The sequence below is a fragment of the Octopus sinensis genome, linkage group LG18, assembly GCF_006345805.1.
Source record: "Octopus sinensis linkage group LG18, ASM634580v1, whole genome shotgun sequence".
NCBI lineage: Eukaryota > Metazoa > Mollusca > Cephalopoda > Octopoda > Octopodidae > Octopus > Octopus sinensis.
In genome coordinates this window covers 6,481,818-6,494,317 of record NC_043014.1, presented here as the reverse complement: position 1 = coordinate 6,494,317, position 12,500 = coordinate 6,481,818, and the positions used below count along the sequence as shown (strand labels likewise).

The following is a 12,500-nucleotide window of genomic DNA, read 5'->3' as shown; positions in this document are numbered from 1 at the left end:
ATTTATCTTTACAAACCTTCGTTATCGTCTTTGTGCAAAAAAAAGATGACACTATCGAGAAATTGCAGCAACCAAAAACAGAAGAATGAGATTGACGACCAAAATCCATTTAGTGTACAACATACCAGAAGCAGCGCTGGGAAAACCTGTAAGGCAAAATGTAGATGTTTCAATGAAAATATAAGGTTGTTTCACGTAAAATGTATTTGAAAGGTAACAATAAAATGTTTCAGAAGTGTTAGAGAACTGATTTATTTAATCAAAGTATGATCCATGTTCATTTAAGACGTTTACCCAACGTTTTTCCATGTCATATCCTCCATCTTTAAAAAAACAATTCATCTTTTCTCCTGGGATAAACTGTCCGAGTGCTTCAATTACCTCTTCTCTATTTAAGAATGTTTTATTGCTTATGAAAAGCCCAAAATGCTTGAATAAGTGATAATTAGTAGGAGAAATATCAGGGGAATAGGGAGGATGTTGCAAAATCTCATAATTATTCCGGTTTTGCGACTTCTAGACCGTAACTCGAGGAGTGTGAGGACATACATTGTCATGGAGCAGAACTGGACCATCTCTCTTCACTAGTCTGGGTTGCTTCTTTTTCAAATTCTGATGAATACAATCAATTTCCTGGCAATACGATGTTGCTGTTACCGTCTTTCTTTGTTGCAAAAATGAATAATGAATAACTCCCTTCACAGACCACCATACAGTGGCCACTAACGTTTTAGGGTGCAATGGTGGGTCTGGGTAGTGTTCAGGTGACTCTCCTGCATCTGACCACTGTCCTGTTCTCCTGCTGTTGTCAAAGAGCATCCATAGAGTGACCACTAACGTTTTAGGGTGCAATGGTGGGTTTGGGTAGTGTTTAGGTGACTCTCCTGCATCTGACCACTGTCCTGTTCTCCTGCTGTTGTCAAAGAGCATCCATAGAGTGACCACTAACGTTTTAGGGTGCAATGGTGGGTCTGGGTAGTGTTCAGGTGACTCTCCTGCATCTGACCACTGTCCTGTTCTCCTGCTGTTGTCAAAAAGCATCCATAGAGTGACCACTAACGTTTTAGGGTGCAATGGTGGGTCTGGGTAGTGTTCAGGTGACTCTCCTGCATCTGACCACTGTCCTGTTCTCCTGCTGTTGTCAAAGAGCATCCATAGAGTGACCACTAACGTTTTAGGGTGCAATGGTGGGTCTGGGTAGTGTTCAGGTGACTCTCCTGCATCTGACCACTGTCCTGTTCTCCTGCTGTTGTCAAAGAGCATCCATAGAGTGACCACTAACGTTTTAGGGTGCAATGGTGGGTCTGGGTAGTGTTCAGGTGACTCTCCTGCATCTGACCACTGTCCTGTTCTCCTGCTGTTGTCAAAGAGCATCCATAGAGTGACCACTAACGTTTTAGGGTGCAATGGTGGGTCTGGGTAGTGTTCAGGTGACTCTCCTGCATCTGACCAATGTCCTGTTCTCCTGCTGTTGTCAAAAAGCATCCATAGAGTGACCACTAACGTTTTAGGGTGCAATGGTGGGTTTGGGTAGTGTTCAGGTGACTCTCCTGCATCTGACCAATGTCCTGTTCTCCTGCTGTTGTCAAAAAGCATCCATAGAGTGACCACTAACGTTTTAGGGTGCAATGGTGGGTCTGGGTAGTGTTCAGGTGACTCTCCTGCATCTGACCACTGTCCTGTTCTCCTGCTGTTGTCAAAGAGCATCCATAGAGTGACCACTAACGTTTTAGGGTGCAATGGTGGGTCTGGGTAGTGTTCAGGTGACTCTCCTGCATCTGACCACTGTCCTGTTCTCCTGCTGTTGTCAAAAAGCATCCATAGAGTGACCACTAACGTTTTAGGGTGCAATGGTGGGTCTGGGTATTGTTCAGGTGACTCTCCTGCATCTGACCACTGTCCTGTTCTCCTGCTGTTGTCAAAAAGCATCCATAGAGTGACCACTAACGTTTTAGGGTGCAATGGTGGGTCTGGGTAGTGTTCAGGTGACTCTCCTGCATCTGACCACAGTCCTGTTCTCCTGCTGTTGTCAAAGAGCATCCATAGAGTGACCACTAACGTTTTAGGGTGCAATGGTGGGTCTGGGTATTGTTCAGGTGACTCTCCTGCATCTGACCACTGTCCTGTTCTCCTGCTGTTGTCAAAAAGCATCCATAGAGTGACCACTAACGTTTTAGGGTGCAATGGTGGGTCTGGGTAGTGTTCAGGTGACTCTCCTGCATCTGACCACTGTCCTGTTCTCCTGCTGTTGTCAAAGAGCATCCATAGAGTGACCACTAACGTTTTAGGGTGCAATGGTGGGTCTGGGTAGTGTTCAGGTGACTCTCCTGCATCTGACCACTGTCCTGTTCTCCTGCTGTTGTCAAAGAGCATCCATAGAGTGACCACTAACGTTTTAGGGTGCAATGGTGGGTTTGGGTAGTGTTCAGGTGACTCTCCTGCATCTGACCACTGTCCTGTTCTCCTGCTGTTGTCAAAGAGCATCCATAGAGTGACCACTAACGTTTTAGGGTGCAATGGTGGGTCTGGGTAGTGTTCAGGTGACTCTCCTGCATCTGACCACTGTCCTGTTCTCCTGCTGTTGTCAAAGAGCATCCATAGAGTGACCACTAACGTTTTAGGGTGCAATGGTGGGTCTGGGTAGTGTTCAGGTGACTCTCCTGCATCTGACCACTGTCCTGTTCTCCTGCTGTTGTCAAAGAGCATCCATAGAGTGACCACTAACCTTTTAGGGTACAATGGTGGGTCTGGGTAGTGTTCAGGTGACTCTCCTGCATCTGACCACTGTCCTGTTCTCCTGCTGTTGTCAAAAAGCATCCATAGAGTGACCACTAACGTTTTAGGGTGCAATGGTGGTCTGGGTAGTGTTCAGGTGACTCTCCTGCATCTGACCACTGTCCTGTTCTCCTGCTGTTGTCAAAGAGCATCCATAGAGTGACCACTAACGTTTTAGGGTGCAATGGTGGGTTTGGGTAGTGTTCAGGTGACTCTCCTGCATCTGACCACTGTCCTGTTCTCCTGCTGTTGTCAAAGAGCATCCATAGAGTGACCACTAACGTTTTAGGGTGCAATGGTGGGTCTGGGTAGTGTTCAGGTGACTCTCCTGCATCTGACCACTGTCCTGTTCTCCTGCTGTTGTCAATGAGCATCCATAGAGTGACCACTAACGTTTTAGGGTGCAATGGTGGGTCTGGGTAGTGTTCAGGTGACTCTCCTGCATCTGACCACTGTCCTGTTCTCCTGCTGTTGTCAATGAGCATCCATAGAGTGACCACTAACGTTTTAGGGTGCAATGGTGGGTCTGGGTAGTGTTCAGGTGACTCTCCTGCATCTGACCACTGTCCTGTTCTCCTGCTGTTGTCAAAGAGCATCCATAGAGTGACCACTAACGTTTTAGGGTGCAATGGTGGGTTTGGGTAGTGTTCAGGTGACTCTCCTGCATCTGACCACTGTCCTGTTCTCCTGCTGTTGTCAAAGAGCATCCATAGAGTGACCACTAACGTTTTAGGGTGCAATGGTGGGTCTGGGTATTGTTCAGGTGACTCTCCTGCATCTGACCACTGTCCTGTTCTCCTGCTGTTGTCAAAGAGCATCCATAGAGTGACCACTAACGTTTTAGGGTGCAATGGTGGGTTTGGATAGTGTTTAGGTGACTCTCCTGCATCTGACCACTGTCCTGTTCTCCTGCTGTTGTCAAAGAGCATCCATAGAGTGACCACTAACGTTTTAGGGTGCAATGGTGGGTTTTGGTAGTGTTTAGGTGACTCTCCTGCATCTGACCACTGTCCTGTTCTCCTGCTGTTGTCAAAGAGCATCCATAGAGTGACCACTAACGTTTTAGGGTGCAATGGTGGGTCTGGGTAGTGTTCAGGTGACTCTCCTGCATCTGACCACTGTCCTGTTCTCCTGCTGTTGTCAAAGAGCATCCATAGAGTGACCACTAACGTTTTAGGGTGCAATGGTGGGTCTGGGTAGTGTTCAGGTGACTCTCCTGCATCTGACCACTGTCCTGTTCTCCTGCTGTTGTCAAAGAGCATCCATAGAGTGACCACTAACGTTTTAGGGTGCAATGGTGGGTTTGGGTAGTGTTTAGGTGACTCTCCTGCCTCTGACCACTGTCCTGTTCTCCTGCTGTTGTCAAAGAGCATCCATAGAGTGACCACTAACGTTTTAGGGTGCAATGGTGGGTTTGGGTAGTGTTTAGGTGACTCTCCTGCATCTGACCACTGTCCTGTTCTCCTGCTGTTGTCAAAGAGCATCCATAGAGTGACCACTAACGTTTTAGGGTGCAATGGTGGGTCTTGGTAGTGTTCAGGTGACTCTCCTGCATCTGACCACTGTCCTGTTCTCCTGCTGTTGTCAAAGAGCATCCATAGAGTGACCACTAACGTTTTAGGGTGCAATGGTGGGTCTGGGTAGTGTTTAGGTGACTCTCCTGCATCTGACCACTGTCCTGTTCTCCTGCTGTTGTCAAAGAGCATCCATAGAGTGACCACTAACGTTTTAGGGTGCAATGGTGGGTCTGGGTAGTGTTCAGGTGACTCTCCTGCATCTGACCACTGTCCTGTTCTCCTGCTGTTGTCAAAGAGCATCCATAGAGTGACCACTAACGTTTTAGGGTGCAATGGTGGGTCTGGGTAGTGTTCAGGTGACTCTCCTGCATCTGACCACTGTCCTGTTCTCCTGCTGTTGTCAAAGAGCATCCATAGAGTGACCACTAACGTTTTAGGGTGCAATGGTGGGTTTGGGTAGTGTTTAGGTGACTCTCCTGCATCTGACCACTGTCCTGTTCTCCTGCTGTTGTCAAAGAGCATCCATAGAGTGACCACTAACGTTTTAGGGTGCAATGGTGGGTTGGGTAGTGTTCAGGTGACTCTCCTGCATCTGACCACTGTCCTGTTCTCCTGCTGTTGTCAAAGAGCATCCATAGAGTGACCACTAACGTTTTAGGGTGCAATGGTGGGTCTGGGTAGTGTTCAGGTGACTCTCCTGCATCTGACCACTGTCCTGTTCTCCTGCTGTTGTCAAAGAGCATCCATAGAGTGACCACTAACGTTTTAGGGTGCAATGGTGGGTCTGGGTAGTGTTCAGGTGACTCTCCTGCATCTGACCACTGTCCTGTTCTCCTGCTGTTGTCAAAGAGCATCCATAGAGTGACCACTAACGTTTTAGGGTGCAATGGTGGGTTTGGGTAGTGTTCAGGTGACTCTCCTGCATCTGACCACTGTCCTGTTCTCCTGCTGTTGTCAAAGAGCATCCATAGAGTGACCACTAACGTTTTAGGGTGCAATGGTGGGTTGGGTAGTGTTCAGGTGACTCTCCTGCATCTGACCACTGTCCTGTTCTCCTGCTGTTGTCAAAGAGCATCCATAGAGTGACCACTAACGTTTTAGGGTGCAATGGTGGGTCTGGGTAGTGTTCAGGTGACTCTCCTGCATCTGACCACTGTCTTGTTCTCCTGCTGTTGTCAAAGAGCATCCATAGAGTGACCACTAACGTTTTAGGGTACAATGGTCGGTTTAGGTAGTGTTCAGGTGACTCTCCTGCATCTGACCAATGTCCTGTTCTCCTGCTGTTGTCAAAGAGCATCCATAGAGTGACCACTAACGTTTTAGGGTGCAATGGTGGGTCTGGGTAGTGTTCAGGTGACTCTCCTGCATCTGACCACTGTCCTGTTCTCCTGCTGTTGTCAAAGAGCATCCATAGAGTGACCACTAACGTTTTAGGGTGCAATGGTGGGTCTGGGTAGTGTTCAGGTGACTCTCCTGCATCTGACCACTGTCCTGTTCTCCTGCTGTTGTCAATGAGCATCCATAGAGTGACCACTAACGTTTTAGGGTGCAATGGTGGGTTTGGGTAGTGTTCAGGTGACTCTCCTGCATCTGACCACTGTCCTGTTCTCCTGCTGTTGTCAAAGAGCATCCATAGAGTGACCACTAACGTTTTAGGGTGCAATGGTGGGTCTGGTAGTGTTCAGGTGACTCTCCTGCATCTGACCACTGTCCTGTTCTCCTGCTGTTGTCAATGAGCATCCATAGAGTGACCACTAACCTTTTAGGGTACAATGGTGGGTTTAGGTAGTGTTCAGGTGACTCTCCTGCATCTGACCACTGTCCTGTTCTCCTGCTGTTGTCAAAGAGCATCCATAGAGTGACCACTAACGTTTTAGGGTGCAATGGTGGGTCTGGGTAGTGTTCAGGTGACTCTCCTGCATCTGACCACTGTCCTGTTCTCCTGCTGTTGTCAATGAGCATCCATAGAGTGACCACTAACCTTTTAGGGTACAATGGTGGGTTTAGGTAGTGTTCAGGTGACTCTCCTGCATCTGACCACTGTCCTGTTCTCCTGCTGTTGTCAAAGAGCATCCATAGAGTGACCACTAACGTTTTAGGGTGCAATGGTGGGTCTGGGTAGTGTTCAGGTGACTCTCCTGCATCTGACCACTGTCCTGTTCTCCTGCTGTTGTCAAAGAGCATCCATAGAGTGACCACTAACGTTTTAGGGTGCAATGGTGGGTCTGGGTAGTGTTCAGGTGACTCTCCTGCATCTGACCACTGTCCTGTTCTCCTGCTGTTGTCAAAGAGCATCCATAGAGTGACCACTAACGTTTTAGGGTGCAATGGTGGGTCTGGGTAGTGTTCAGGTGACTCTCCTGCATCTGACCACTGTCCTGTTCTCCTGCTGTTGTCAATGAGCATCCATAGAGTGACCACTAACCTTTTAGGGTACAATGGTGGGTTTAGGTAGTGTTCAGGTGACTCTCCTGCATCTGACCACTGTCCTGTTCTCCTGCTGTTGTCAATGAGCATCCATAGAGTGACCACTAACGTTTTAGGGTGCAATGGTGGGTTTGGGTAGTGTTCAGGTGACTCTCCTGCATCTGACCACTGTCCTGTTCTCCTGCTGTTGTCAAAGAGCATCCATAGAGTGACCACTAACGTTTTAGGGTGCAATGGTTGGTTTGGGTAGTGTTCAGGTGACTCTCCTGCATCTGACCACTGTCCTGTTCTCCTGCTGTTGTCAAAGAGCATCCATAGAGTGACCACTAACATTTTAGGGTGCAATGGTGGGTCTGGGTAGTGTTCAGGTGACTCTCCTGCATCTGACCACTGTCCTGTTCTCCTGCTGTTGTCAAAGAGCATCCATAGAGTGACCACTAACGTTTTAGGGTGCAATGGTGGGTCTGGGTAGTGTTCAGGTGACTCTCCTGCATCTGACCACTGTCCTGTTCTCCTGCTGTTGTCAAAGAGCATCCATAGAGTGACCACTAACGTTTTAGGGTGCAATGGTGGGTTTGGGTAGTGTTCAGGTGACTCTCCTGCATCTGACCAATGTCCTGTTCTCCTGCTGTTGTCAAAGAACATCCATAGAGTGACCACTAACGTTTTAGGGTGCAATGGTGGGTTTGGGTAGTGTTCAGGTGACTCTCCTGCATCTGACCACTGTCCTGTTCTCCTGCTGTTGTCAAAGAGCATCCATAGAGTGACCACTAACGTTTTAGGGTGCAATGGTGGGTCTGGGTAGTGTTTAGGTGACTCTCCTGCATCTGACCACTGTCCTGTTCTCCTGCTGTTGTCAAAGAGCATCCATAGAGTGACCACTAACGTTTTAGGGTGCAATGGTGGGTCTGGGTAGTGTTCAGGTGACTCTCCTGCATCTGACCAATGTCCTTCTCTCCTGCTGTGTCAAAGAGCATCCATAGAGTGACCACTAACGTTTTAGGGTGCAATGGTGGGTTTGGTAGTGTTCAGGTGACTCTCCTGCATCTGACCACTGTCCTGTTCTCCTGCTGTTGTCAAAGAGCATCCATAGAGTGACCACTAACGTTTTAGGGTGCAATGGTGGGTCTGGGTAGTGTTTAGGTGACTCTCCTGCATCTGACCACTGTCCTGTTCTCCTGCTGTTGTCAAAGAGCATCCATAGAGTGACCACTAACGTTTTAGGGTGCAATGGTGGGTCTGGGTAGTGTTCAGGTGACTCTCCTGCATCTGACCAATGTCCTTCTCTCCTGCTGTTGTCAAAGAGCATCCATAGAGTGACCACTAACGTTTTAGGGTGCAATGGTGGGTCTGGGTAGTGTTCAGGTGACTCTCCTGCATCTGACCAATGTCCTTCTCTCCTGCTGTTGTCAAAGAGCATCCATAGAGTGACCACTAACGTTTTAGGGTGCAATGGTGGGTTTGGGTAGTGTTCAGGTGACTCTCCTGCATCTGACCACTGTCCTGTTCTCCTGCTGTTGTCAAAGAGCATCCATAGAGTGACCACTAACGTTTTAGGGTGCAATGGTGGGTCTGGGTAGTGTTTAGGTGACTCTCCTGCATCTGACCACTGTCCTGTTCTCCTGCTGTTGTCAAAGAGCATCCATAGAGTGACCACTAACGTTTTAGAGTGCAATGGTGGGTCTGGGTAGTGTTCAGGTGACTCTCCTGCATCTGACCAATGTCCTTCTCTCCTGCTGTTGTCAAAGAGCATCCATAGAGTGACCACTAACGTTTTAGGGTGCAATGGTGGGTCTGGGTAGTGTTCAGGTGACTCTCCTGCATCTGACCACTGTCCTGTTCTCCTGCTGTTGTCAAAAAGCATCCATAGAGTGACCACTAACGTTTTAGGGTGCAATGGTGGGTCTGGGTAGTGTTCAGGTGACTCTCCTGCATCTGACCACTGTCCTGTTCTCCTGCTGTTGTCAAAAAGCATCCATAGAGTGACCACTAACGTTTTAGGGTGCAATGGTGGGTTTGGGTAGTGTTCAGGTGACTCTTCTGCATCTGACCAATGTCCTGTTCTCCTGCTGTTGTCAAAAAGCATCCATAGAGTGACCACTAACGTTTTAGGGTGCAATGGTGGGTCTGGGTAGTGTTCAGGTGACTCTCCTGCATCTGACCACTGTCCTGTTCTCCTGCTGTTGTCAAAAAGCATCCATAGAGTGACCACTAACGTTTTAGGGTGCAATGGTGGGTCTGGGTAGTGTTCAGGTGACTCTCCTGCATCTGACCACTGTCCTGTTCTCCTGCTGTTGTCAAAGAGCATCCATAGAGTGACCACTAACGTTTTAGGGTGCAATGGTGGGTCTGGGTAGTGTTTAGGTGACTCTCCTGCATCTGACCACTGTCCTGTTCTCCTGCTGTTGTCAAAGAGCATCCATAGAGTGACCACTAACGTTTTAGGGTGCAATGGTGGGTCTGGGTAGTGTTCAGGTGACTCTCCTGCATCTGACCAATGTCCTTCTCTCCTGCTGTTGTCAAAGAGCATCCATAGAGTGACCACTAACGTTTTAGGGTGCAATGGTGGGTCTGGGTAGTGTTCAGGTGACTCTCCTGCATCTGACCACTGTCCTGTTCTCCTGCTGTTGTCAAAGAGCATCCATAGAGTGACCACTAACGTTTTAGTGTGCAATGGTGGGTCTGGGTAGTGTTCAGGTGACTCTCCTGCATCTGACCAATGTCCTGTTCTCCTGCTGTTGTCAAAAAGCATCCATAGAGTGACCACTAACGTTTTAGGGTGCAATGGTGGGTCTGGGTAGTGTTCAGGTGACTCTCCTGCATCTGACCACTGTCCTGTTCTCCTGCTGTTGTCAAAAAGCATCCATAGAGTGACCACTAACGTTTTAGGGTGCAATGGTGGGTTTGGGTAGTGTTCAGGTGACTCTCCTGCATCTGACCACTGTCCTGTTCTCCTGCTGTTGTCAAAGAGCATCCATTTTTCTTCACAAATAATGATTTGATGCAAAAATGGTCTTTTTCCAGTCAAGAAACAAGGAGCACACTTCGAGGCGTCTGTTGTTTTGAATCACGTTCAGTTGATGTGGACGAAACGTATCCGTTTTCTTGACTTTTGACTTGACCAATGTTTTACAGGTGTCCACAAACAGTTGTATTTAGAATTCTGCTGAAAGTTTTCGAATCTTTGTTCTTGGATTTTGTTCAACCAAAGCAATCTATCAGGTGTGCACGCCGTTTGTTAAAAGCGCCTACCCGCTGCTCGTCTCTTTGACGAAGCGACAGTCCTGGACCAAGCATAGACAGAGACAGGGCTCCAAGCGCTCACAGTTCTCAGTCAGACGGGCAATGCGGTCAGCTCGACCATGGATTTCTATATGGGATTAGTGGAGCACAAGAGAGACGACTTTCTGGGGGAAACTATGGGAATTGCGGATGAAGCGTCGTTCTAGGAATTTTACCGCAAACATATTTGTCGCAGGAAAATTAGCCTCAAGATTCTTGGCCATAACAAACTTTCCGGATACGCTCCAGCATGACCAATTTCCAGGAACTGAAACAAATAACTGATTTGGGCCTACCCCTTGGTATATTTCCAAGGCTATCATCTCCTGAACGAGAGCTTTTGAGCCATCTGTGACTAGTTCTAATGTCAACAAAACCATTACCAAAGACCCGCTTGATATTCCGTAGAGCTTCTGCGGCAGAGTGAATGAGTTTGTACTCATACGAAAAAAATCACTCAACATAGTTTGGTTGTTATCCTTTTCATGAGGTCTGCGGGTATGAATTTTGTAAACCAATATTGTTGGGAAAGAAAAAGAGTCAAGATTAAATGCAGGGTATACATAATTGAGTTTTTAAATGACTGAAATAACAAGTAGTTAAAAATGTGACATTTCATGTAAAATAACCTAATATTTACGGATAAATTCATATCTGCATAAGTACATATATGCTCTGATGTTTATACGTACGCTACATTTTCATATACTAGTTTAAAATATCAGTCTGCTGACGCGCAACCCTCTGTGATATCAAACCTAACGAGAAACTATTCTGTTATGCAAACTAAGAAAGCACGTGTTACTTTCAATGTGCTCTCATTGGTTGGAAGGATTACCAAAGAGCAATTACGGCAGATGTGCTTAATATACAGGTGTACATGAATTACAAGTAGGGAAGGTTGTTATGAAATACCTTCAGAAACCGTTTAGTTGACTTCTGCTTCTTGAAGCCATTTAACCAGCTAAATATTAGACCGCAAAAGAAAAAAGAAGAAACCTAATTAGTGTTGAGATTTCTATTAAATCAATGACCTAATTAGTGTTGAAGTTCGAGGCGATGTATCTTAGAAAACGCTTTGAATATTTATGGGCCCGGGAACAGGGAGTGGAGATGATGCAAGTGCACCCCCTAGAATTTTTGTGGAGTGCAGAACCAAAATTTGCAGCCCTACTTATTTTCCTCGAATTTAGAAAACGGTAAATAAGAGATGTGTAAAAAGTAGCTTGAAGTTAGGTTCCTTCTCAAAGAACAAAACAAAAATAACAAAAAAGAAGACACTGTTTGTAAATATTTTTGGACCTGGGTTTGCATCCCCTAAGCAAATTTCATTCCCGAGCCAGTGCATTCAACCGTAAAATCTAAGGAATGCAACAATGTTTTCTGTCTGCAAGAAGACAAGCAGCAGGGAATACTTTTAACCCTTTAGTGTTCAGATTACTCTGTTAAATGTAATACTTTTTCACTCAAATTGTTTTGAATTAATTATGCATTATCTCATAGCTTTGAGGTTTCAATGATGTGATTGTATATTTTTTGAATGTCAATGTAGGTTAGGTTTGAGGGGCTAGATATTCCCAGTTTGATTATAACACAGGTAGAATATTTGGGCCAGATATGGCCGGTTTAAACACTAAAGGGTTAAATATTTTTGTTAAAGGATCACAACAGGAGACCCGTAACAATGGTCTTCGTATGAGGACATAGAAAAGCTTTATACAGTGAACAATGAAACACAAAGAATATTTACTTACCCATGTGTGGTTGATTGACTACTTTGGTACGTGTCTCTTGAAATACTGTACAGGCAATGGTTGTAGGATTAGCGGAGTGATCGTGGCCCAAATGGTGATGATAAGATGAAGTTACGTTAGCATAGCATGTGTCCGAACCCCAAACATTCACTTTGTCCCATTTCTCGCTCGTCATTTGAAAACCGTGCATTACTTTCCAGTGAAAGACGACTTCATTTTGAGAAGGTAGTGCAACATGTGCCGTACAGTTGAATACATCCACGTGTTTCATTGCAGCATCATGGTTGTGGACGTGCTCCAGACTGTGAAGAGAAGATTTCACTGAAAATAAAACAGACATTAGAATAATAGAATCAAAATAACGAACTGGATGTAGGCGCTGAAACAAATGAAAGCGTTGATACAAAACTAGAATGCTGAACCCTGAGGTGTCTCTGGTAACTTTTAGGGCTGATGTTTCCAGAAAAAGCAATGCTAGAGGAAGGTGAAGTAGAGTCTATATACTCTTTTATTTTTTTACTTTTGTTTCAGTCATTTGATTGCGGCTATGCTGGAGCAAATCGACCCCAGGACTTATTCTTTGTAAGCCCAGTACTTTTTCTATCGGTCTATTTTGCCGAACCGCTAAGTTACGGGGACGTAAGCACACCAGCATCGGTTGTCAAGCGATGTTGGGAGGACAAACACACACGCACACACACACACACATACGCACGCACGCACGCACGCACGCACACACACGCGC

The 12,500-nt window shown here is 46.5% G+C and overlaps 2 protein-coding genes across 6 annotated transcripts in view; both read right to left on the bottom strand.

Annotated features, from left to right (window-relative positions):
- The window catches only part of LOC118766833, a 19,973-nt gene that overhangs the window by 979 nt on the left and 6,494 nt on the right, over positions 1–12,500 (bottom strand). For both annotated transcript variants that reach the window (XM_036510672.1, XM_036510671.1), the window contains exons 3-4: positions 11,756–12,076; positions 17–146 (exon numbers count right to left, since the gene is read on the bottom strand). In XM_036510672.1, coding sequence (XP_036366565.1) covers positions 52–146; positions 11,756–12,076 — 416 coding nt within the window. In that variant the 3' untranslated portion in view covers positions 17–51. The remainder of the gene's footprint in view (positions 1–16; positions 147–11,755; positions 12,077–12,500) is intronic.
- On the bottom strand, positions 5,410–8,108 carry LOC118766836. 4 transcript variants are annotated; one of them, XM_036510679.1, is made up of 4 exons: positions 7,495–7,819; positions 6,496–6,717; positions 5,824–6,273; positions 5,410–5,490 (listed from the first exon to the last, which is right to left on the bottom strand). In XM_036510679.1, exons 1-3 carry the CDS (start codon positions 7,584–7,586, stop codon positions 5,937–5,939), a joined length of 651 nt encoding a protein of 216 aa, XP_036366572.1. In that variant the 5' UTR covers positions 7,587–7,819; the 3' UTR covers positions 5,410–5,490; positions 5,824–5,936. The 4 variants fall into 4 exon arrangements, 2 of the variants coding, with proteins under 2 accessions (XP_036366572.1, XP_036366573.1); XM_036510680.1 differs by lacking the exon at positions 7,495–7,819 and adding an exon at positions 7,162–7,270; XR_005002745.1 differs by lacking the exons at positions 5,410–5,490; positions 7,495–7,819 and adding an exon at positions 8,048–8,108 and having other exon boundaries at positions 5,979–6,273.